At 62.3% G+C, this 22,195-nt stretch overlaps 2 protein-coding genes across 3 annotated transcripts; one reads left to right on the top strand and one right to left on the bottom strand.

Moving 5' to 3' along the window:
- The first annotated feature begins 1,587 nt into the window (after positions 1-1,587).
- PODNL1 (podocan like 1) lies at positions 1,588-6,887 on the top strand. The gene is made up of 10 exons (XM_079114940.1): positions 1,588-2,466; positions 2,652-2,876; positions 3,358-3,451; positions 3,645-3,709; positions 3,781-3,890; positions 4,160-4,316; positions 4,497-4,612; positions 4,984-5,641; positions 6,055-6,203; positions 6,288-6,887. The coding sequence occupies exons 1-10, from the start codon at positions 2,464-2,466 to the stop codon at positions 6,457-6,459; spliced, it is 1,749 nt and encodes a 582-aa protein (XP_078971066.1). The 5' UTR covers positions 1,588-2,463; the 3' UTR covers positions 6,460-6,887.
- Positions 6,888-7,039: 152 nt separating this feature from the next.
- On the bottom strand, positions 7,040-22,171 carry CC2D1A (coiled-coil and C2 domain containing 1A). 2 transcript variants are annotated; one of them, XM_079114938.1, is made up of 29 exons: positions 21,872-22,171; positions 20,458-20,593; positions 18,272-18,387; positions 18,123-18,188; positions 17,761-17,895; positions 17,437-17,671; positions 15,918-16,042; positions 15,613-15,685; positions 15,369-15,440; positions 15,144-15,274; positions 15,004-15,076; positions 13,923-14,056; positions 13,540-13,651; positions 13,292-13,464; positions 11,809-11,931; positions 11,680-11,738; positions 11,487-11,603; positions 9,901-9,974; positions 9,771-9,829; positions 9,623-9,674; positions 9,447-9,546; positions 9,283-9,373; positions 8,899-9,036; positions 8,754-8,815; positions 8,221-8,284; positions 8,008-8,134; positions 7,634-7,710; positions 7,518-7,565; positions 7,040-7,450 (listed from the first exon to the last, which is right to left on the bottom strand). In XM_079114938.1, the coding sequence occupies exons 1-29, from the start codon at positions 21,929-21,931 to the stop codon at positions 7,430-7,432; spliced, it is 2,853 nt and encodes a 950-aa protein (XP_078971064.1). In that variant the 5' UTR covers positions 21,932-22,171; the 3' UTR covers positions 7,040-7,429. The 2 variants fall into 2 exon arrangements, with proteins under 2 accessions (XP_078971064.1, XP_078971063.1); XM_079114937.1 differs by having other exon boundaries at positions 8,754-8,818; positions 21,872-22,170.
- Positions 22,172-22,195: the final 24 nt, after the last annotated feature.

The following is a 22,195-nucleotide window of genomic DNA, read 5'->3' as shown; positions in this document are numbered from 1 at the left end:
AAAAACTGCTTCTACCCTTTAGCTAGAGCTTGGTTACATGGCAATATTTAGCTGTAAAGGAGGCTGAGAAACATCTTTTATGCCAAGAAGCCACATGTCCAGCTGAGTCTAAATCATGAATTAGATCTAGATCGCGAATGGTTTGTCACAGATGAAAGCTGATGCAGGAGTCTGGCCTCAGCCTCTCTTTCTTGAGGTTGGCTCCCACAGTGGGCACATCAGCCCTGTGCCCCCTCCCCGACCTCCTGCAACCAAGCATGAGCTGAGCTGAGCTAGCTGTACTAGTGTCCCGTCAACTGTTCCTCATTGCCCAACCCCACAGCTCTCCCTGACCTGAGGACAGAACCTCGGGACACTGCCTCTCCAGGCAAATCTCACCACACATGCAGGCGGAGCCCACGTGTGTTCCGCACAGGCCCCGGCGTTGATGATGGGGACTGCACTCCGCCAATGTGCCTGTGGAACTTCCTGCTGGGCAGGGCAGGGCAGGGCAGAGCTGGGCAGGGCAGTGTGGAGGGAGGAGAGTTCCTTGCAGAGAGATAAGGCCAGGGGGTTATTTACAGGAGGAGGGGTTAGGGTCCTGGCTGGGCAGCACATTCCATCCTTCTGGCCCCAGGGATTGGTTCTGGGTGGACATGTGTCCACAGCTAAGCCAATGAGATTCAAGCCTGGGGCTTTCTGCTGAAGCCGGTGTCATACACATTTTGCTGCTGGAATAACAGCATTGCACAGAGAGGACTGCTGGTAGAGTTGAGGCAGAAAGAGAATCCACCTGGAGGACATTGCTTGAGCTCCTGGATCCAGCCGTTCCTGAAGGACATATGCCCCCAGCTTTCCCATTCATGAGGCAATACATGCTCATTTGCATTAGTTGGTGCGGTTTGGGTCCTCCACCCTTCACTGTTGGAGGCCCTTCAGAACCTCAAACAGCTTGGTTCTTGTTGCTGCTTCCCTGGGGTTAAGACTGGCAAGTTCCAGGCAAGTCGGCAGCCCTGTTGGCCACTACTGTTGAGGGATGGCTCCCTCCCTTCCCTGCATCACCCCTGTTCCCTCCAGGTCCCTTCTCGTCTCCAGCTCTGCTTCTGGGAGACCCCACCTCCATTATGCCCAGACCCAGTGGGGCCCAGCCCACCACTCAGCACTCCCTAGCCGAGTGGCCGCAAGGGCAGAACTTTCCACCCACTGCTGCCTTTTGTTTGGTGCCAGTCCTTTGAGGCAAAGGACCTTCTCTCACCTCCATTTTACATGTGGGAGTGAGTTGGCCAAGGTGGCCCTGCGGGGGTTTGGCCTTGGGTGGAGACCTGGGTCCCGCAGGCGCTATCCTTCCTAGGCGTCTGTCGTGCTCTAGACCTGGACTGTCCCCCGGACTCGGGCATGGGAACCTGGTCCCTAAGCGGCAAGCTCGGAGGGGGCTCGTGGCGTGACTGGATCGTGGGCGCTGATCTCTGATCAGTAGGTTGGTCCACTGAGGGGGTCCTTGCTAAGTGGAGGTGATGGGAGGACCTAGGGGCAGGGAAGGTCCCAGGGGTCTCCTTGGAGACCTGCCTGCCCCAGCTCTTCTCTCGCTCCCGCCCCCTCTGCTCCCTGGCTGCCCTGCCACCCCTCTACTTCCAGGTTCCGCCTCAGCCCAGGCCCAAAGCAGTGCAGTCAGTTGACCACAGACTGAGCCTCTGAAACCATGAGCCCAAGGAAACCTTTTCTCCCTCCAGCTGAAGTTCTCAGGTGTCTTGTCACAGTGACAAGAAGCCAGCATAGCATTGTCTCACTGCATTTTCCTCCTGGGAGGCGAGACGGCCATCACCCCACTTTGGGAAACTGAGGCTGAGAGGTGGTGGAGTTGAGGTTCAAGCCCGTCAGGCTGGCACCGAGCTCACACCCATAGCCACCGCTGCTGCCTCTGCACATGTCATTTCCTTTCAGGCCGCTGTGGCCATTTGGGGAGGGGGTGTCTGACCACCAGCAAAGCCGCTGGCAGAGGAGGAGAGTCCTGATGGCAGACCCCACCAAGGGTCCCCAGGCTGGTGTCTGGGCTGGCAGGCTGAGGCAGGCCTACCTGACCCCCTGCTGCTGGCCCAGCTCCTGGGGACGGTCCGCGGCTCCCCAAGGCCTCCCACTCTCCCTCCCGCCCCTGCGCCTGTGGTCGGCCCAAATACCAGACGGGGCGAATCTCAGCCTTCCCGAGCATTCCTCGCTCTGCGGCGGGCTGGCTGAGGTCGAGGAAGCAGAGCTGGGCGGCTGGGCAGGGGGGCCAAGGGGCTGGGCTGTCCTCACCACCCCATCGGCCGCCTGCCCTCCCTCCCTGGGGCGGGGGAGGGGAGGCCAGCTGCCCCGAGCCCCTGGGAGATGGGGGGGCTGCGCTGCGAGATGGAGGGCGGTGGCCACAGCAGAGGCTGCAGGAGGTGACGGCCTGGCTTGCACCCGGAGCCTGTGCAGTCTGGGCGAGAAGGCAGAGCTGGGCTGGCTATGGTAAGGTGCAGCGGGGTCCGAGGGGCCCGCCTGGCCTCGGCCCCGCTCGGCCCGCTGGCTAGGTGGTCCATGCCTGCCGCGCCCCCCCCCCCCCACCGTCCCTCCCCAGATGAAGGGATGCTCCTATCGCCATGGCGACCCCGTACTTGGCCGGGGGCCACACTGACCCCTCCCTCCGCTCCCAGCGGCTGAGTTTGCTGCTGCTGCTGCTGCTGCTGCCGGGATCCCCGGTCGCCCCCCACATGGAGGACCCCACCTTTCCCCACCTGGGGGAGAGCTCGCAGCCCCCGCCCCAGGCCTGCCCCTGGCGCTGCTCCTGTCCCCGGGCTGACACGGTGGACTGCGCTGGCCTGGACCTGCGGCTGTTCCCGGACAATGTCACCAGGGCCGCTCGGTACCTCTCCCTGCAGGTAGGGCCCAGGGAGCGGGAGGTCGGGACCCAGGGGTCAGGGACGAGAGGAGCTGTGGGGACGGGAGCCATGGTGGAGGGGTGGGCCACGTGCCGGGGACACCCTGGATGTGGGTCTGCGCGAGGGGCAGAGTGGGCTGGGACTGGGGTCCCTGGTGGGTGCTGGGGAGCCGGCTGGGATGCCAGGGGTCCGATGCTGGGGTAGTCAGGGGACTTGTGGGGCTGACCACGGACCGTGGGAGTTGGGGTCAAAGTCTTGGTAGCTGTGGGGTTTCAGAGGGTCCGTCCAAATGGGGCATTTGTGTCCCAGAGAAGGAAACTGAGGTCCAGAGAGGCCGCGGCGGAGGGGGAGGTTTGGGGGTCTGCATCTGGGGGGCACTGGGTTGTGTGTGGACGCCTTGGGGGGCTGGGGTGTCTGACTTGTGGCGATGAGTCCAAGAGCCAGGCTGGGTCACAGGTGTCCCCGCCCTGTCCACCCGCAGAACAACCAGCTGCGCGAGCTCCCCTACAACGAGCTGTCCCGCCTCGGGGGCCTGCGGACCCTCAACCTGCACAACAACCTCATCTCCTCGGAGGGTCAGGACCCCTTGCGCGTGCACGTGGGACCCGGGTCGCGGCCGCCCCTGGGGCTGTGGGCAGCTCTGCGGCTCTTCCCAGAAACGCCCGGCGCCCAGCGGGGGGAAACGCGGGCGGAGCGGCGGCTCCCAAGGGGAGGGGGCGGGGCGGGGCGGCCTCGCCTCGGCCTCGGCCCACGGCCTCCTCGCCCCAGGCCTGCCGGACGAAGCCTTCGAGGCCCTGACGCGGCTGCAGCACCTCTACGTGGCCCACAACCAGGTGAGCGCCGCCCAGCGCTGGGGGCCGGGGGGCGGGGCTGGGGCTCCGGGACGAGCCCCTGTGCCTCGCAGCTCTCAGCGGCCCCCCAGTTCCTGCCCCGCTCCCTCCGCGTCGCCGACCTGGCTGCCAACCAAGTGGCGGAGGTCTTCCCGCTCACCTTCGGGGAGAAGCCTGCACTCAGGTAGCCGGGGCTGCCCGCCCGTCGGAGGGGCTGCGGCTCGTCCTGGGGGTCAGGTGGGCTGCGGCTCTGCTCGGGGGCGCGGGCATGCCTCTGCTTTGGAGAGTCTGGGGGTACCGGGTCGGGGGGCCGCCGGGAGCACTCTGGGAGAGGGGGACACTGGCGCCCCCTCCCCAGATTCACCCTCCATGGCGCTGCGGGCGGCCCTGGGCTGGGGTGGGGGCCCCAGGCCCCGCAAGGCGGGCTGGTGGCCGGAGCCTGGCTCCCCTCAGGTCCGTGTACCTCCACAACAACCAGCTGAGCAACAGCGGCCTGCCCCCGGATGCCTTCCGCGGCTCAGACGCCATCACCACCCTCAGCCTCTCCAGCAACCGGCTCAGCTACCTGCCACCCAGCCTGCCCGCCTCACTCGAGCGCCTCCACTTGCAGGTGCCAGCACCCTCCTGGCCCTCTGCTGGGGCCGCCTTGCCACCTCGCTGCCCATCCTTCCAGTGGACCCCACAACTCCAGCAGCAGGAGGGCCAGCTCCTGGGCGCTCCCCTCCTCAAGAGCCTTCTGTGGCTCCCTGTACCAGTCCCAGATCCCAAGTCGCTTTCTCTCCTCACCCAGAACAACCTCATCTCCAAGGTGCCCCGAGGAGCCCTGAGCCGCCAGGCCAAGCTTCGCGAGCTCTACCTCCAGCACAACCAGCTGACGGACAGTGGCCTGGATGCCACCACCTTCAGGTGGGACGGTATGGCCTCGCGCCAGCAGCAGGGGCGGAGGACTCCCGGGCAAACCCCAGGGCTCAGCCCACCTCCCACGGCCTCCCCAGGCCTTGCTGGATGAGTGCCTGCTGTGTACTGGGTTCAGCGGAGGCCCTGGCCGTGTCCTCGTCCCCTGCGTTTCCTCACCAAAGTTTCAGCATTCACACAGCTGCCCCTTAGGCCCGGGCCTGTCCTGGTCACCCCTACAGCTAGCTGTCGGGCTGCAACAGCTCGGCACTCTCGACCAGCTCCCGAGCTTGAGGTCCCCCCTCACCTGTCCCAGGCCTCAGGCGCCCCGACGGGACTCGCCGCAGCCCCTACTGCACCCGACACCACCTCTCTCCCACCAGCAAGCTTCGCAGCCTGGAGTACCTGGACCTGTCCCACAACCGGCTGGCCACGGTGCCTGCAGGCCTGCCCCGGACCCTGGCCGTGCTGCACCTGGGCCGCAACCGCATCCGGCAGGTGGAGGCAGCCCGGCTGCGGGGGCCCAAGGGCCTGCGCTACCTGCTGCTGCAGCACAACCAGCTGGGGGCCTCTGGGCTCCCAGCCAGGGCACTGCGGCCACTGCGGGGCCTGCACACGCTGCACCTGTACGGCAACGGGCTGGACCGGGTGCCCATGGCACTGCCCCGCCGCCTGCGGGCCCTGGTGATGCCCCACAACCACGTGGCCGAGCTGGGCGCGCGAGACCTGGCCGCCACCCCCAGCCTGGCGGAGCTCAACCTGGCCTACAACCGCCTGGTCAGTGCCCATGTGCACCGCCGGGCCTTCTGCCGGCTTCATGCCCTGCGCAGCCTGGACTTGGCTGGCAACCAGCTGACGCGGCTGCCCGCGGGCCTGCCCACCGCCCTGCACACCCTGCGGCTCCAGCGCAACCAGCTGCGGGCCCTGGAGCCAGAGCCCCTGGCCGGCCTGGACCAGCTTCGCGAGCTTAGCCTGGCGCACAACAAACTCCGCATCGGCGACATCGGGCCCGGCACCTGGCATGAGCTGCAGGCCCTGCAGGTCAGGGAGGCTGGCTGGCCACACCCCGGGTCCCCAGGCTGTCCCCAGGGCTCCCCCATTCCAAGGTCCTGCAATGCCACAGAGCCTGGGTTGGTAAGGCAGAGCGGCGGGGGCCTCCTCCCGGGCCACCCGCCCTCCCCAGGAGGATGGGCCTCCAGGCACCAGGGACGCAGTGGCAGCCGGCAGCAGAGCTCCTGCCCTCCCTGGTTAGGAAGGTCAGCAGAGGCACAGTGTTAGGAGGCGAGGGGCTGGCGAGCAGCGGGCGCCCCGCCCTGTGCCCCCGGGACCTACAACAGGGTCTGCCCTGCTCAGTTCGCCTTTGTGGAGTGAAGGTCGTGCAGCCCTGAGGGGGGCGGGGAGGAGATGCTGGGACGCAGACGCGGGCGCTGGGGTGACCGCCCTCCCCGCCACAGGTGCTGGACCTGAGCTACAACGAGCTGTCCTTCGTGCCCCCCGACCTGCCCGAGGCCCTGGAGGAGCTGCACCTGCAGGGGAACCGCATCAGCTCCGTGGGCCCCGAGGCCTTCCTGGGCACGCCCCGCCTTCGCACCCTCTTCCTCAGGTGCCCGTCACGGCGGGTGGGCAGGGACAGCCCGCTGGCTGGCGGCCCTCCCTGCTGCCGCCCTCACCTCTCCTCTCTGCGCAGGGCCAACAGGCTGCACATGACAAGCATCTCGGCCGAGGCCTTCCTGGGCCTCCCACATCTGCGCGTGGTGGACACGGCGGACAACCTGGAGCAGGTCCTGGTCCAGCTGCCGTCCACGGTACCGCGACGACCGCGGCCACGGCGGGGGCTGAGCCGAGCGGGACCTAGCTGAGTGGCCTGGCCCCAGGGCCGCCCCAGGCCAAGGACTGAAGGGACGCTGGCCGCCTCTGCCAGGGGCTGGAGCTGCTCAGGCACCGGCCGGCAGGGACCCAAGCACCCGCTGGAGCTTGCTGGCCTCAGCGTCTCGGTGTACCGACCGCCCCACCCCAGATGGAGGTGGCCACAATAAAGCCTGAGGTTCCAGCCCTCACCCGGGGCCAGGCATGCTTCTGGGGCGCTGCCCGCTGCCCTCTGGCCACGACCGTGCAGCCAGCTCTCCTCACCCTGCCCTGGAGGCTCTGGGATGCTAAGTGTTCCAGGTCCCTTGGCCAGGGACTGGCAGGGCCGGATTCTGAGGTCCTGAGACACCAGTGGGTCACGCTACAACACAATGCGTGCCCAGCCTGATCTCCAAACGCACAGGCCCCCGCGGGACCAAGAGGGTACGATGCACGACTCTGGGCAGCACCCTGCGGCAGGCGAGCCAGTCACCGTCCAGGGCAGCAGGTGGGGAGTGGGTGGGGGAGACCCGCGGCCCGGGGCCAGAGTGAGGCACAGGCAGGACGGAGCTGAGCCGGTGTGGCCCCGGCTGTTTATTCCATGCCCAGTCCTGGGGTCCCGCGCGGCAGTGCAGCCCCAGGAGCCAGCAGGGCTCGGCCTCCGGCCTCTTTGGGGTGAGGGGTGTGGGCTAAGGCTGGGAGGGACGGGGTAAAGTGCTCGCGGGGCTCTCCCGGCTGGGTCCCGGCCACCCTCCCTCGGGACGTGCAAACAGGACCCCCAGGCCCACGCGGCCAGGCCTGGGTGAGGGGCGCTACCCGACGGCCCCGCCGGGGGCCAGCGGGGCTGGGGGGTCTAGGGGACGAGTCCAGAGTGTACTGTCCGCTGATTGTCTGCTCGGCAGCTCGACGGCCCGATCAGCTCGACGGCCCGGTCAGCTCTTCCCAGCTGCAGACCCAAGGGCTGGCTGCCCGCGCTCCAGGCCCTCACCTGCGGAGCCGCTGCAGCTGGGGGACAGGCTGGGTCAGGGCAGCCACCACAGCACCCTGTGCCCGCCCGCAGTCCAGCGCTCACCTCACTCTCCACCAGGTTCCGCCGGTACAGCGCCTCCTTGGCGGCCTCCTGGGGGGAATGGGCGGTCAGTGGGCGAGCCAGCGTCCCTACCCCGCGCCCCGGGGCTGCCAGCTCACCCTGCTGCCGTCGTTGCCCAGCCGCCGGGCCGCCTCGGCGTAGAACTGCAGCTGGCGCTCCAGCTGGGCCGCGTACTCTGCGGGTGGGGGGGGCTCAGGTGCAGGTGTGGCTTTCCCACCTGTGCACCCGAGTCCAGGGCACGGATGGCGCCCCGGGCCCCAAGCTCGGAGGTCCATCCTCAAGTCACCATCCCTCCAGATGCCATCCCCGAGCCCTGGTCCCAGGCCATCCCTGAGGCCCCCCCCGTGGATGCCCGTCCCCGAGCCCTGGTCCCAGGCCATCCCCGAGGCCCTCCCCCGTGGATGCCCGTCCCCAAGCCCTGGTCCCAGGCCATCCCCGAGCCCCCCCGTGGATGCCTGTCCCCGAGCCCTACCCCTGCGGATGCCGGCACCCCCCTGCTCCAGCTGTGCCTTCTGCCACTGGCTGCGCTGCACAATGTCCTGGTACTGCTGGGCCACCTCTGGGGGCACTGGCCGCCGTGCTTGCCTCAGGGCCAGGATCTGAGGACCAAGAGGGTGCAATCAGAGTCCAGCCTGGACCTGCAGCCCCCCAGCTCCAGCCCAGAGCCCTGAGGGGCAGCACCCACCTTCCGTTCCAATCGCTCCTGGTCGAAGGCCAGCACACTGAGGCTGTGCAGGGGTCGGGCTGACCTATGGGGAGGGAGGGGTGCTGCAGGGGTCTCCCCACCTAGCCCACTGACTCAGAAGACATGATGGGCACTGAGGACCCAGAAGGAGACACGCCAGGCCCACCCCAGTGCTGCTGGGCTCACTGGACAAGTTCCTGGAGATGACGGCCAAGTTGGGACCCAAGGGAGAAGCTGGAGTGGGGCAGACGACCAGGAAGCAAGGGCAGGGTAGGGTGCCAAAGGTCCCAGAATTCAGAAGCTCAGAGACCAGTGAAAACCAGACATGGCCTCCCGCAGGAGAGAGTGGGGAAAGAGAAGCCAGGATCTGCTGGCAAAGGTCAGATGCTAAAAGGTCTTAAACATCAAGTGAGGAGTTTAAACTGAATCCTCCAGAACGGTGAGAGGAAAGGTACCAAAGCGGGAGAGGGACGTGGTCCAATTGTGCCTCATGGGAAACCGTCCAGGAGGGGCTGAGAGGCGAAGCCACATACCTGTTCCCTGGCTCCCTCGAGGGGGCAGGAATGGGCGGCGCCCTCCCTTTGGTCCCAGTGACCTGCTTCAGAGGAGAGCGAGTCCGGTGAGTCCCGACTCCCGAGCACAGCCCCGCTCCCGGGGTGCCCGCAGGCAGGGTCTCACTGTGGGCACAGCTGCCGGCAGGGGGTCGATCACCAGCCACCTCTCAGTCGTCGTCTCCAACTGCTGAGCTGTCAGCGGCTCCCGAATCCGGACCATCACCTCCAGCCGCCCCCCTGTGGGCCGGCGACCATCCAGGACCTGGGTGGGGTGAAGGGACACTGGGGGCGGGAAGTAGGCAGGGCTGGAGCCCAGAACCGGGATCTGGGAGAACCAGGGTGACGTCCAAACAGAGCCCCTGCGCGGCAGCGGCGGCACGGCCAGCAGGTCAGGGTGGAGGGTCTTGGACGCGTGCGGGGCTGGTCAGTGGGGAGGTCAGGAGGGACTTTGGGGGTGTTAGAGAAGGGCCTGCGTGGGTGACGCTGCCACGGGGTACAGCCGCCTCACCTCGAGGACCTCCCGGACCTCGCACGCCGTCTCCAGGGCGTCCAGCTTCAGCTGGGCCGTCCCCAGCACCCGGTCGGTCTTGAACAGCCCCCTGTGTGCAGTGGGGACAGGGGTGGGTTCGGGGCCGCTGCACCGGCCCGCCAGCCCGCGCTGCGCCCGCTCACCCCTTGTGCACCACTTCGAACTTGATGCCCTTGGTCTGGATGGCCCTGCGGAAGCCGCGGTGGCTGCGGTTGATACAGAGCTTGAACCGCTCCTTGAATTCTGCGAGGGGAACGGAGACGAGCGGTCGGGGTGGTCCCAGAGCCCCCGCTGCAGGGCGGCCGGGCGGCGGGCTCACCAGGGGAGTCCGTGTTCTTGATCACGCTGGTCTTGTCTTTCTGGGCTTCCTCCTGTGTCCAGAGAGGAGGGAGGAGGGTCAGGCGCCCAGGGTCCAGCCTGGGACTTCCTGGGGGGCCGGGCTCTGCCCTCCGCAGCTCCCCACCTACCACATTGGGATAGGGGAAGTCGAACCGCACGAAGATGTCCAGGTCACCGGGGGACAGCCCTGCGGGAACCGAGGGTCAGAGCCGGGCAGGCGGTGGCTCCTGCCCCCCGCCCCTGCCCCCGACCCCTCACCTGGGGGCGTGGGCAGGTTGGAACCCTTCACGATGAACAGGAGCATGTCACTGCTGCTGAGGTCGGAAAAGACCCTTCGGGGCGGGCAGGCGGGGACAGGCGCTCAGCTGGCCGCAGTGGGCAGGGGCAGACCCCACCCTGGCCTGTGGCCCCTGTGCACCAGCTGGGATCAGACAGGCTGGTTCTCCGCTCAGGGTCCTTTCTGTGGTCTGCTCATCCTCACTGGGTACCCACTACGTGCCAGCCAACACCCTTAGCGATGTGGGGCCTTCCCTTTCATTGGCTTGAGCTCCCTACTATTCACCAGCCGGCATCCTTGCTGTTGGGGACCTCCCCTTCATGGGACAGTATCTCTTGAGCACCTAGCAGGTGCCACTCCAGGCTGTGGGAGCTTCCCTTGATACTGCTCGAGTCCTACTGAGTGCCAGCATATACCCTTGCTGCTGGACCTTCCCGTCCTTGAACGCTATTTCTTGAGCATCTACTATGCTCCCAGCAGTGACTTAGCTACTGTAGAAACGTCTCTTCACTTAATTTTCTTGAGTTCTACTCTGTACCAGCTAATGCCTTAGCTGCTGTAGGACCGTCCCTTAATATTACTTGAGTCCTACTATGTGCCTGCCAGACTGCTAGCTGCTGGGAGACCTTCCTTTCATTTAACATTTCTTGAGTACCTACAGTGTGCTAGTCAGTGTCCTAGCTGCTCGGTGGCCTGTCTTCATGTGACAATATTTTTGAGTACCTATTATGTGCTAACCAATGCCTTAGGTGCTATGAGACCTTTCCTTCACTTACTATTTCTTGAGTCCTACTATGTGTCCAGTAGTTCCCTAGCTACTGGGGGCAAAGAAATAAACAATAGACTCCCGTCCCTGGGTTCAGGAAATCAGTCTCACTGAATGGACAGCTGGCCAGGGAATACATGAACAGAGAACCAGAGAATTCAAGAAGCCAAACATGGGACAGAACAGAGCTTGCTCAGGAGAGGCTGCTCTACACAGGCTGTCCAGAGAGGGCACCCAGGGGACGTGACAGTGCAGTGACACCACTGACAAGACCTGGGGAAGGGGGCCTGTGGCAGAGGAAGCGGCTGGTGCAAGGGCCCTGTAGACACCAGGGAGGAGGGACCAGGGAGACTCTAAGAGCCACGGGAGTGGGGCAGGGTGCAGAGGTGAGGTGCCCGGGAGATGGGTGTGGGCTCTCCTGGGTGTGGCAGGGACCCTGAAGCCCAGGGGCTGTGCCTAACCTCATCTAGACAGTGGGGAAGTGGTACCCGTTGCTCGGGGGCAGGAGGACTTAACAGGAGCCACTCAAACCAAAACATGTCTCTGGTGTCCTGTGGGCCCACTCAACCTCCAGGGCCAAGGTCCACCTTTGCACTTGCTAGAGCTTCCAGTGTGTTTCCGCAAGTGTCTGTCACCACCCCCTCACTGCCCTTCACTGGCACCTTGTGCCTGCCCCAGGGCCTTTGCACATTCTGTGCTCTCCCCATAGAGCCAAACTCTTCCAGAGCTAAGTCCTAAACCGGCTTCCGGGAAGCAAGCTCTGCCTCGGTGTGAGCCAGCTGGGGGCCCCAGGGGCCTTACTTGATGACATTAAACGTTCTCTGCTCGAAGCGGGCAGTAGGTGTGGGGAGAGCGCGGGCGAAGGCCTGCTTCAGTGTCCCCATGCTCCGCCTGCAGTCCTCTGCCAGCTTCTCGAACCTGCCAGTGAGGGGCCTGCTCAGCACCGGTTCAGCCCGGGTGGCGGCCAGGCTGCCTGGCGGGGCCGGGCACTTACTTGCTGGCTTCGGCGATGTTGCCCAGGTGGGTGAACTGGTTCGAGTGGTTCAGGCACATCTGCAGGAGCAGAGGGCAGTGAGGCTGGGGCGCGGCCCAGGTGCGGCTGGCCCCCCGGCCGGGCCCTCACCTCGTGCTGCTGCCTGATCAGTTTGGTGAGCTCGCCGTAGCGCCGCGCGGCCTCCTGAGACAGACCCGGACCGGGCCGCTGGACCAGGGCAAAGTCGTCCTTGTTGACAGGAGCGGGAGGCACCTGGGGAGAGGGGCATGGGGACAGGCCGGTGCTGGCTCTGCGGGACGGTCACTCTTCTCGGGGGGCCTCCTGGCCTGCGGCCGTTCCCCTCCCTCTAGGCCTGCCAATGGGCCTCCCGCCGTCTGAGGACGGGCGTCCTCATCATCCCAGCCATCTTTACAGAGCCTCTGCTGTGGGCAGGCCCTGCTCTGGGGCCAGGGACACAGCAGCGTGAGACCAAAATCTCTGTCCTGGAGGGGCTGACGTTCTCACGGGCAACGAGCAAAGGACGGGAGCAAACCACGGCCTGGTAATGGGTAGTAAGGGATGCGGGAAAGATAAAACTGGGAGGAAGAGCAGAAGGTCTGGTTAAAGGGAGGGATTTTAGATGGGAGGTGGGCGCAGCCTTCCTTAAAGTGGTCGAGCAGAGACTTCAAGAGAGGAGGCAGTGGGTGAGCCGAGCGGGGGTCTGGGCAGTGCGGGTGGGGCACACGCCAGGAAGAGAACGGCATGTGCAAAGGCCCTGAGATTGGAGGGTGCCCGATGTGCGAGGGCAGAGGCCAGGCAGCTGGAGGACAGGAGCGAGGTGGCAGTGGAGGAGACAGAAAAGGGAGGCAACAGGGCAGATCATGCTGGGTCTCTTGGGCAACAGTTGGTCTCTCAACTAGGACATCCGCTCCGTGAGGGTGGGGATTTTTGTCTGGTTGCTCAACACTCTGTCCCTGTGCGCAGCATAGGGCTGGACACCCAGTACATGCTCCACAAATATTTTCTACTGTGGATGCTGTTTCATTACAGGAATCCTGGCTGATTTTAGGGCAGGCGTCACTGTCCCCACCTCCCCAGGAGAAAACGGATGCTCAGAGCATCAGGAGAGAACAGTCCTGCCCGAGGTGGCAGAATCTACGAACTGTCCCCACACGGGGTCCCGGGGCCTGGTATACTGCTCAGACACACAGTGGCTCAGCAAGACTACACATCCCAGGCTCCTTTGCAGGCTGGCGTGGCCATGTGACAGTCCTGGCCACTGGGAGACAAGGAAAAGTGACATCACTTCCTTTATAGGAAACCGCTCTGCCTTTTTCTCTCATCCCTCCCCACAGGCGTGGGGACTCCCAGGGCAGTGAGCCACTTGGATCACGTGTTCTGGGACGACTCCTGGGTAGGGCAGAGCAACCAGACGGAGGGACGCGGTCTCCTTGCAGAGCTCAGCCTGCCCTGAGTGTCACAGGCGAGAACCATCGGTGTCTGTCCCACTCTGGCTGCCAGCTGGGGGTGGCCTATTTGTTACAGCAGCTTAGCCTGGCCTCTGACTAATACGCTCCAGATCCCACAGCAGCCAGGGCCACCTGGGCAGTTCCCACAGGCCTGGAGGGTTCACCTTGGTGATGTCCACCGGCAGCCCGTTGCGGGAGGCCTCCAGCATGGGCTCCAGCCCCTTGGCCTGGCGCAGGTGCATCTTGGCACCCTCCACGTCGTTCTTCTGCTTGGCGCGCAGAGCAGCCTGCAGGAGCTGCTTCTTGCGGCCCTCCAGGAAGGCCAGCTGCTGCTGGGCTGCGGGCAGAGAGGCCTCTGTGGGGGCCGCCCAGAGTGAGACGGCCAGACGGCTGGGCAGGGAGAGCCGCTTACCTCTGGTGGATGTGGCTTTGGGGGCTGCTTTGGCTGTGGGCGCTGATCCTGACTGGGGGGCCTTGGAGGGTGGAGCCTTGGACTGGGCCATGGGGGCTGAAGAGCTGCTTTGCTGCAGAGGGACAGACAGAAGTCAGGGTTTCCCAGTGCCTGTAGTAAGTCACTCCCCAAGGCCAGGGCCTGACGTCAGCTAGAACCAGCTGAGTTTGTGACATGCCCACCTGGCAGATGAGGAGACTGAGGTTTAGAGAGCAAAACAGCCTGCCCGTGGCCAGGAAGTGGGGGACCAGGACATGAGGCTGGCTCTTTCTGGCTCAAGCCCAGGACTCTCGGGACTCTGCCGCTCTGCTGCTCCCCTGCCTCAGTCAGCCCTGCCTTCTCACCTTCCTCGGTGCCTCGTCCTCTTCATCCTCTGGGCCTTCGTCCTGGCTGGCCAGCTTCATGGCGGTCTCCAGGACCCCCACCAGGCTCTGCTGGGCAGGCTCGTTGGCCTCCAGGCCCTGGATGGGAGGAAAGCCTGCCCGGCCGGTGGAGGCCCTGTGAGTGGAACAGTGTCCACACCACTGGGGTGGAGACAGCGTCCCCCACCTGAGGAGACCCAGGCCTTTAAGTCCACTCTGAGGCCAAGGAAGGAGCTGCCGCTGGGTCTGTGTGGGACCAGGCCATTCCCAACCGCCCTCAGGCCAGCGGCTTCTCTTCCCAGATCCAAGATCTTAACTGGACTCCAGCAATCAAGTCCTGGATGTCATCTGTGTGAAGGTGTGCTGGCCACCGGGGGTGACCCTGGGCAGGAGGGCCTCCTTCATAAGGGGCCTAAGATGCAGACAGGGGACCGCTCTCCTGAGGGACACTTAGGCAGCTCTGGGAACCCGCAGGAGGCTTCTTTTTTATAAATCATTTTTCAGTGGTAGGTGGACACAGTACCTTTATCTTATTTATTTATCTAAACATGGCGCTGAGAATGGAACCCAGTGCCTCCCATGTGCCAGGCCAGCGCTCCACCACTGAGCCCCAGCCCAGCCCCTGAGGAGGCCGCTAGCCACCTGCGAGTGGGAAGCCAGCGCCTGACAACTGGGAAGCAGCGGGCAGAGAAGGAGGGGGACAGGGCAGTGGGCAGAGGGACAAGCTGTCCAAAACCACCCCGGGGGGCTGGGGCTGGGGCTCAGTAGTGGAGCGCTGGCCTAGTGTGTGCGAGGGCCCGGGTTCAAGCCTCAGCACCACATGAAAGGAAATAAGTAAAATAAAGGTCCATGGACAACTAAAAATATATATATATGTATATATAAAAGCAACAGCCCCCCCTATCTTCCATATTCACCAATTCCCTGGCCCGGACACTGCCCTGGCAGACTGGTGCATGCTAACCAAGCCTGCAGAAGCTCCCAGGGTGGCTGGCTGTCCCTCCTGCGCCTGCGGCCATGAGGGGGCAGGGCCGCAAGGCGGGGGCCAGGGAGCAGGGCCTACCTGGAGGCACGGGCAGCTCCGCCACGTCCACTGCTCGGCCAGCCTTGTGGGCGCGGATGGCGTCTTGGTATTGCTGTGGGGCACAGGGGTGTTAGGCGCCCAGCGAGGCCTGCGGGGCTGCCCGCCCGGCCCCCACACACCTTGACGATGCGCTCGTGCATGCGAGCCTTCCGCTGGTCCCCCTTGGCCTTGGCCTGGGCCGCGGCCACGTGGTACCGCTCCATGCGCTGCTCCAGAGCCTCCAGGAGGGTGCGCGGGGGTGGGGGAACCTCTGGGCCACATGGTGTGGGGCAGGGTTAAGGGTCTGGGGGACAGGAGCTGGTCTGGCCCTGGCCTGCCCACCCCCCAGGGCCCTAGCAGCCTACCTGGCAGGGCCGGTGCCGTGGCAGGAGCTGGAGGCTGTGGTGCTGGTGACGGTGGGTCTGGGGACAGCTGGTCTGGGGACAGAGAGGTCCAGTCCAACGAGAGGCCTGCTTGACAAGCCTGACCCCCACCCAGGTTGGTGGGCCTGAAGGGTCCTTGGGCCTGAGCAACAGGAGCAGCAGCACCAGGGAGAACTGAGCGGTGGCCTCTGGCTGTCCCAGAGGGTGGCCGTAGCACGGGCCTCACCAGGTGGAGGGGGCAGGCGGGACAGGTCCACGGGCTCCCCGCGGCTCAGGGCCTCCAACACAGCGTCGAAGCTCTGGGAGAAGGAAGGAGGGCGTCGGGGCGAGGCTGTGGTGGGGCCGGGGCCAGCCCACGACAGAGGTCTCCGACCCGGCCCTTGGTTGCGCCGTCTCGCTCGAGCCTCCTGCAGTGCTGGTGCCCGCTTAGAGAAGGTAAGCTGAGACCACAAGGCGCAGCAAACAGCGCTAGCAAGCGACCACACCAGGTCCAAACAGGGTCTGCCTGACTCTGCGGTCAGGCGGGCGTACCTTGGCCACACGGAAGTGTCTGGCGGCGGCAGCTGCATCTCCCTGCTGCTTGGCATGAAGGGCGGCCAGCTTGTACTCTCGCTGGCGGCTCTGCAGCTGCGCTAGGGGGCCAGGGCTGCAGGGACCTGAAGCAGAGAAGGGGACAGCAGAAGCCTCGGGCCTGAGTCCACCCACAAAGCACGTCTACTCGATTCTCACCACCAAGACAGTAATGGGGCCCACTTTAGAGGTGCCAAAACTGAAGCTCCGAGAGGGGGTGCTATCTCCCCAAGACCATGCGTTCTGGAGACAGCATGGTGGGGATTCAATGCAGGCCTGGCAGGCTGTACAGCCACTGTACCTTTGTCCTCAAGAGAATTCTGCAAAATTTTATGGATGCTCACACTTTTTGATATCTGTCATTTTTTTTTTTGGTGCCAGTATTGAACCCCAGGGCACTTAACCACTACACCACATCCCCAGCCCTATTTTGTACTTTATTTAGAGACAGGGTCTCACTGAGTTGCTCAGGGCCTCGCTAAGTTGCTGAGCCTGGCTTAGAACTTGAGATCCTCCTGCCTCAGCCTCCCGAGCCGCTGGACGACAGGCGTGGCCACAGCACCAGCTCATTTTTCATCTTAAGTCTAAACAGTAGATGAGGTTGTTACACCCAGCACCTTACAAATACTGACATTTAAAAATGGTGCTGGGGGCTGGGGTGGTGGCTCAGTGGCAGAGCGCTTGCCTGGCTCGTGCAAGGCACTGGGTCCAATGCCCAGCACCACATAAAAAATAAATAAAGTTAAAAGAAAAAAAAAAAAAAAAGCAGGTGGGGATGCAGCTCAGTGAGTAAGTGCCCCTGGGTTCAATCCTCGGTACCAGCTCCCCCAAAATAAATGAATGAAATAAAATACAAATCAAAAAATAGGGATATGCAAATTTTTTTAAAAACTGTGCTAAAATATATGTAACACAAAATTCACACCTTCCATTTTAACCTGTGTGTGTGTGTGGCGTTAGGATCGACTCCGAGCCACGTGCCCAGCCCTTTTTCCTTTTTCTTTTGAGGCAGGGTCTCACTGAGGTGCCAAGGCTGGCCTCAACCATGTGATCCTACTGCCTCAGCTTCCTGAGCAGCCGGGGTTCCGGCTGCGCCACCGCGTCCACTTCACCATTATTAAGTGGTGTCAACAGCGTTCGTATTGTGCACCCATCACCGTGTCTGTCTTTAGAACTTTTTCGTCTTCCTACCTGAAACTCTGATCCCATCAAATGCTGCCTCCCCACCCTCCGCCAGCCCCTAGCAGCCTCCATCCTACTTCTATGTCTACTGATGGGACTCTGCAGTATCCGCTTTCTGTGACTGGCCTGTTCACCAGCACCATGTCCTCGCGGTTGGCCGCATTACCGCCCACACCAGAGTGGCCTTCCTTTTTAAGGCTGAATGACAGTCCCCTGGATGAGCACACTCAGTGCACCCCACGAAGGTGGCTGATTCATAGCCCGCCCAGGGCGTTCCCTGGCCCTGTCCACTGCCTACCTGGGGACAGCTGGGGCTTAGCCGAGCCTGGGGCCATGGCTGGGGCGGAGGCAGGAGGACTCTCCAGGGTGACCCTGGGCTCCGGAGCTGGTGAGTTTGCGGGGGCCGGCTGGGGAGGTGCAGGCACGTGACTGGGTGTAGCGGCTGGGCCCTTCCCTACAGCCACAGGTGGTGGGATGTCCCCTTCATCGATGGTATTGCCCTTCTGGACGGAGGCCAGCAGGTTTTCCAGCGTCTGAGGTGAGGCACAGGTGTGGGTTCAGAAGCCAGGAGCCCAGGGCTGGGGGTCAGAGCTTGGTCCCCGCACCTGCCCCGCCCACTCACCTTGAGCCCGCGGTCGTAGCGCCGTGTCCTGGCACTGTCTCCAGCCTGCCTGGCGCTTTCAACCGCTGACTGGTAGAGGGCCAGCCTCTCCTGCAAGGTGGCCTCCAGCCCCAGCGGGGGTGCTGAGGGCTTCGGCTGTGGGAGGGGCCGGGCAGAGTCTGCTGGTGACTCCCTTGGCTCACCCCTGGGCCCTTGCTGGCACTGACACGTGTCCCCTGGGCCAGCCTCCCCCACCCCAGGAGGGCAGAAATCACGGTCTCCACGGAGAGAACTTGGGCTCAGGGGGATTCTGTCGCCTGCCCAAGGTCACATGACTGAGCCCTAAGTCTCAGACCGTGGGCTGAAGTTCAGGGGAGCTGTACCTGGGCCACAGGTGGAGGGGGCTCCAACGCCTTCTCCTCTTCTCCGAGGACCTCGTTCAGCTCTGCCTGTGGGGAGACAGTGGGGTGGGCCACGGTGGCCACTGGACGGGTGAGGGGAGAAGGGCTCCCCCGTGGTGCTCAGCACTCACCAGGAGGTCGTCGTCAGCCTCCACGTCATCCTCGTCTGTCCCCTCCTCCTCCTCCTCGTCTGGGTCTCTCATACACAGCCTGGCCATCCTCTCAATGGCCTCCATGGGCAGCGGACCTGGTGGCAGGGGGCGGCCTTGGCTAGACCAGGATCCTCCAGGATGGCCCAGCCTCCCACCCCAGACGCCCAGGGCCCTGAAGAACACTGCACCCAGCAATGGGGCAGCAGGTTCCCTTCCCCGTCCTTCATGGCTTCCCCCTGTCCTCAAGTCCTCCCTGCATGAGGCCACCCTCCAGCCACACCGACCTCCCTGGACCGCCTCTTCTTTATCCAGCTCCATTCTGGGGCCAGGCTACCTGAGTTCAAATCCCAGCTCTGCAACTTTCTCACTGTGTGACCTTGGGCAAGTCACTTCACCTCTCTGGGTCAGTTTTCCCAACTGTTGCACAGGGATAATTGTTCCTTCTCCATAGGTCGATTGTGGGGACTAAAGGTAAGCGAAGGTCTCAGAACAACACACAACAGCCCCCCCTTATTCACAGAATACATTCACAGGACACCTGTGACGTCTGGACCAAGGGACATCACTGAACCCCTTCTTACTAAGTATTTTCCTGTATGCCCTGTAGCATTGCCACATAGCACCAAAGTTACTCTGTCCTTGAGGTTTATGTCCTCACGCCTGCTTTGTATCACTACTCTTGTGCTTTGGGGACATTATTAAGTACAATAAGGGTTACTCAGAACAAGCACTGTGATACTGAGACAGTCAAGCTGACAATCCAGATGGCTGCTAAGTGATTAACAGGAGAATAGCCCACACAGCGCGGATACGCTGGACAAAGGGAGGATTCACACCTTGGACAGGATGGCATGAGATCATCACAGTACTTAGGGCAGCATGCAATTTAACTTATGACTTGTTTATTTCTGGAATTTTCCATTGAATATTTACATACTGTGGTTGACAATGGGTAACTGAAACCACAGAAGAAAAATCATGAATAAGGGGGACTATTGCATCCTTGGTCTCTTATTATTCACACTACGCCCACTCCTCAGAGTAGCTCTACTCTAGAAAGATACCTAGGAGACTCGAGTACTGACTGTCAGACCATGGCCGAAAGGAGAAACGCAGGGCCAGCGCCCTGGAGCCTCTGCTCGCCACGTTTTATTAGGAGATCAATACCAGCCTTGCTTTCTGTGTGCTTCTGTCAAACACTCCTTGCTCGGTACGCCCCTGATTAGCGAACACGGGAGTCACGGCCAACACAACTGTGGACTCGCACCCCAACCAGGTTCATCTGCCACATGCATTTTCTCTGCAAGGCACATGGCAGCTCTCTGTGCTCAGGAACTGTAACTAGCACTTCACCTTTCTGCTTGGGACCATTTTGAAATTACCAACAAAAAGCAGGAAAATGAGAAAAGCGTGGCACTGAACCCACCAGGAAGAGGGGCTGCAACCGGAGAGCAGAGCATCGCCTTGCTCCCGCTCCTGTACAAGGGGCTCAGACTTTTTACCACTTTTGAGGGTCCCCGAATCAAACACGTTTTAGTGAGGAGGCAAATTCATGAATATGAAATGCACACGGAACAGGGATTGACCGTGTCAGCCACAGCCTCATGTCTGAGGGCTGCTCAGCCACTGCAGAGTCCTCTGCTCCATGCCACCTACCCACTGCCTCTGCACCTGCTGGAACCCCTCCTGGACGTGTTCCCCAGCTTATCACCAGCTCATCATCTATCATCATAGATGCTTCCTGCAGGAATCCCACCTCAACTTACGGGTCTCTCCAGAGCTCTGTGCTTCCCCCATCCCACCCTGATCATGGAACAGCAAGTTAGAGGTGGCAACTGATGATAACATCGGTTTATTATGTTAGTCAGCCCCTGGGAAGTGTTTTACGAGTTCTAGATTGACTCCTGTAGTAAATGCAGTTACTATTCCCATTTTACAGATGGGAAGACCAAGGCCAGCACAGATGGCAGGATGGGTAAGTGCTGGGATTCATGTCCTCAGTCTGTGTCTAGAGTTGACGGCTTACTCTCTCACTCAGAGAGAGTAAGCTCCAGGAAGGGAGGGGCCCTCTCTGTTTTCTTCCTGCTGTCTACCCTGTGCCCCATGCCAAGCTCAGCCCACAATAGGAGATCCAAAAGTGTTCAGAAGTATGTTAAGCATCTTACCCTTGCCTTTGAGCTTCTCTAGGGCTGGGGGCTGACCCCCCACCAAGGCCAAGAACTCAGCCTCTAGTTCCTCATCGTTAACTCCATCTTCAGGGATCATTAAGCCATCCGGAGAGAGGTCGACCAGCAGGCCAAGCTGTGGCAACAACAAGGGTCTCGTCAGCCCTTGGGCTGTACTGCTTGGCCAGAGGCCAAGATGACCCCAGATTTCCCAGGGAAGGAAGGAAACGAGGTCTCCCTGGACAAGCCATTTTCCTGGTGAGTGCCAGCAGGCCCAGACTGAAACAGGTGTCCCAAGTTGGGCCTAGCCCTTTGGCACAGATCAAATGAGCAAAGGGCAGGAGGAGAGACCTAGCTCCATTCTCTGAACCCACATCTAAGCTGTGCTGCTAGCCAAGTTCACCCAGGAAAGCAGAGCCCGCCTTGCCATAAGCAAAGCCCCTCTGCACACCTGGGCTTTTCCTTCCAACATCCTCCAAAGAAGGGGTTATGCAGGGAGACTGGTGCATCAAGAGCAATTAGAAGCTCTGGCAACAAAGTAGAGGTTCAAAGGGGGCCTTGGCCATGTAGACCTATTGCCCTATTCTGGTTAATGACCAATCACAATGTGATATTATGTTGAACTCTATGAAACTGCCCTTTCTGTAGGTCAAGATCAACCAAAATGTTGGCGATTATATATGGTTCTATCTAATAGGAATAGTGATAATGATAACATTTATTGAGTGCTATGTTCTAGCACTTTCCATAAACTATCTCAATTAATCTTCAGGACCGTCCTGTGATACAGGGACTCTTCCAGGTCTCCATTTTACAGATGAGAAAACTAAGGTGCAGAGCTGTGAAGTCAAGTGTCTGACATGCAGGGCAAGGAGGGAACTTCAGGTTGGACTCTTAATAGCTGACCCCTATATTGTCCTGGGCTCCCACGAGAGAAATCAAACTCCTCCAGGTGTCTGGGGCAAGGAGGAAAGGGCCAAGTCACAGTCCTGTGGAAGAATGGACTAGCTCTGGATGCACACCTAGCACTGGCTACGTTGCTAATCCCTATGACCTTGGCCAGATGTCTTCACCTCTCTGGGCCTTAGTGTGCTCATCCCTACAATAGGAATAAAGAGTATGACCTGGACAGGCTGATGCAAGGGTTTGACGTGCCGGTCTGACTGCTGCCCCTCCCTGACTGGACCTGTTGTGGCAACAGGTGGCCCTGAACAAGGGGTAGAGAGCCAGGAGTCGAGGGTGGGGGGTGCGAGACCGAAGGCCGTACTTTGGGGGATCAAGCCTTACCTGGGGGGCAGGGACCTGGGCTCACCTGGGAGGAGGAGATCAGGCTTCCCTGGGGGGTGGGGCCCTCTCCTGAGCGTGTGGCCGGGTGGGGTGGGACCCCCGTTGGGGCCATGGGGCGCAGACTCACCTGGCGGGCGGCGGCGGCGCCTCGGCCTGGGGGTCCCAGGGGTCCCTTCCTCTTGTGCATCTTTCAGGCTGGGTGCCCAGACCACCAGACCCTGCGCCTAGCCTTGCCTTGCCTCCTCCCCCGGAGACTGTCGCCGCGCACGCGCCCTTCCTGAGCCCTGAGCCCCTCCTCGGCACCCCACGACCGCTAATCCCGCGCCCTCGCTCCCCGGGGAGGCCGCTCCACTTCCGCCTCGGCCTTCTGGGGCCGCGACACCGGAGCGCGGCCACTGGACTAGCCGGGCCCGCCTCGCCGAAACTACAATTCCCGGCAGGCAATGCGCGA

This window comes from Sciurus vulgaris, assembly GCF_902686455.1.
Source record: "Sciurus vulgaris genome assembly, chromosome: 16".
Classification (NCBI taxonomy): domain Eukaryota; kingdom Metazoa; phylum Chordata; class Mammalia; order Rodentia; family Sciuridae; genus Sciurus; species Sciurus vulgaris.
The sequence above is the reverse complement of the archived record's forward strand: the minus strand, read 5'-3'. Positions and strand labels throughout refer to the sequence as shown.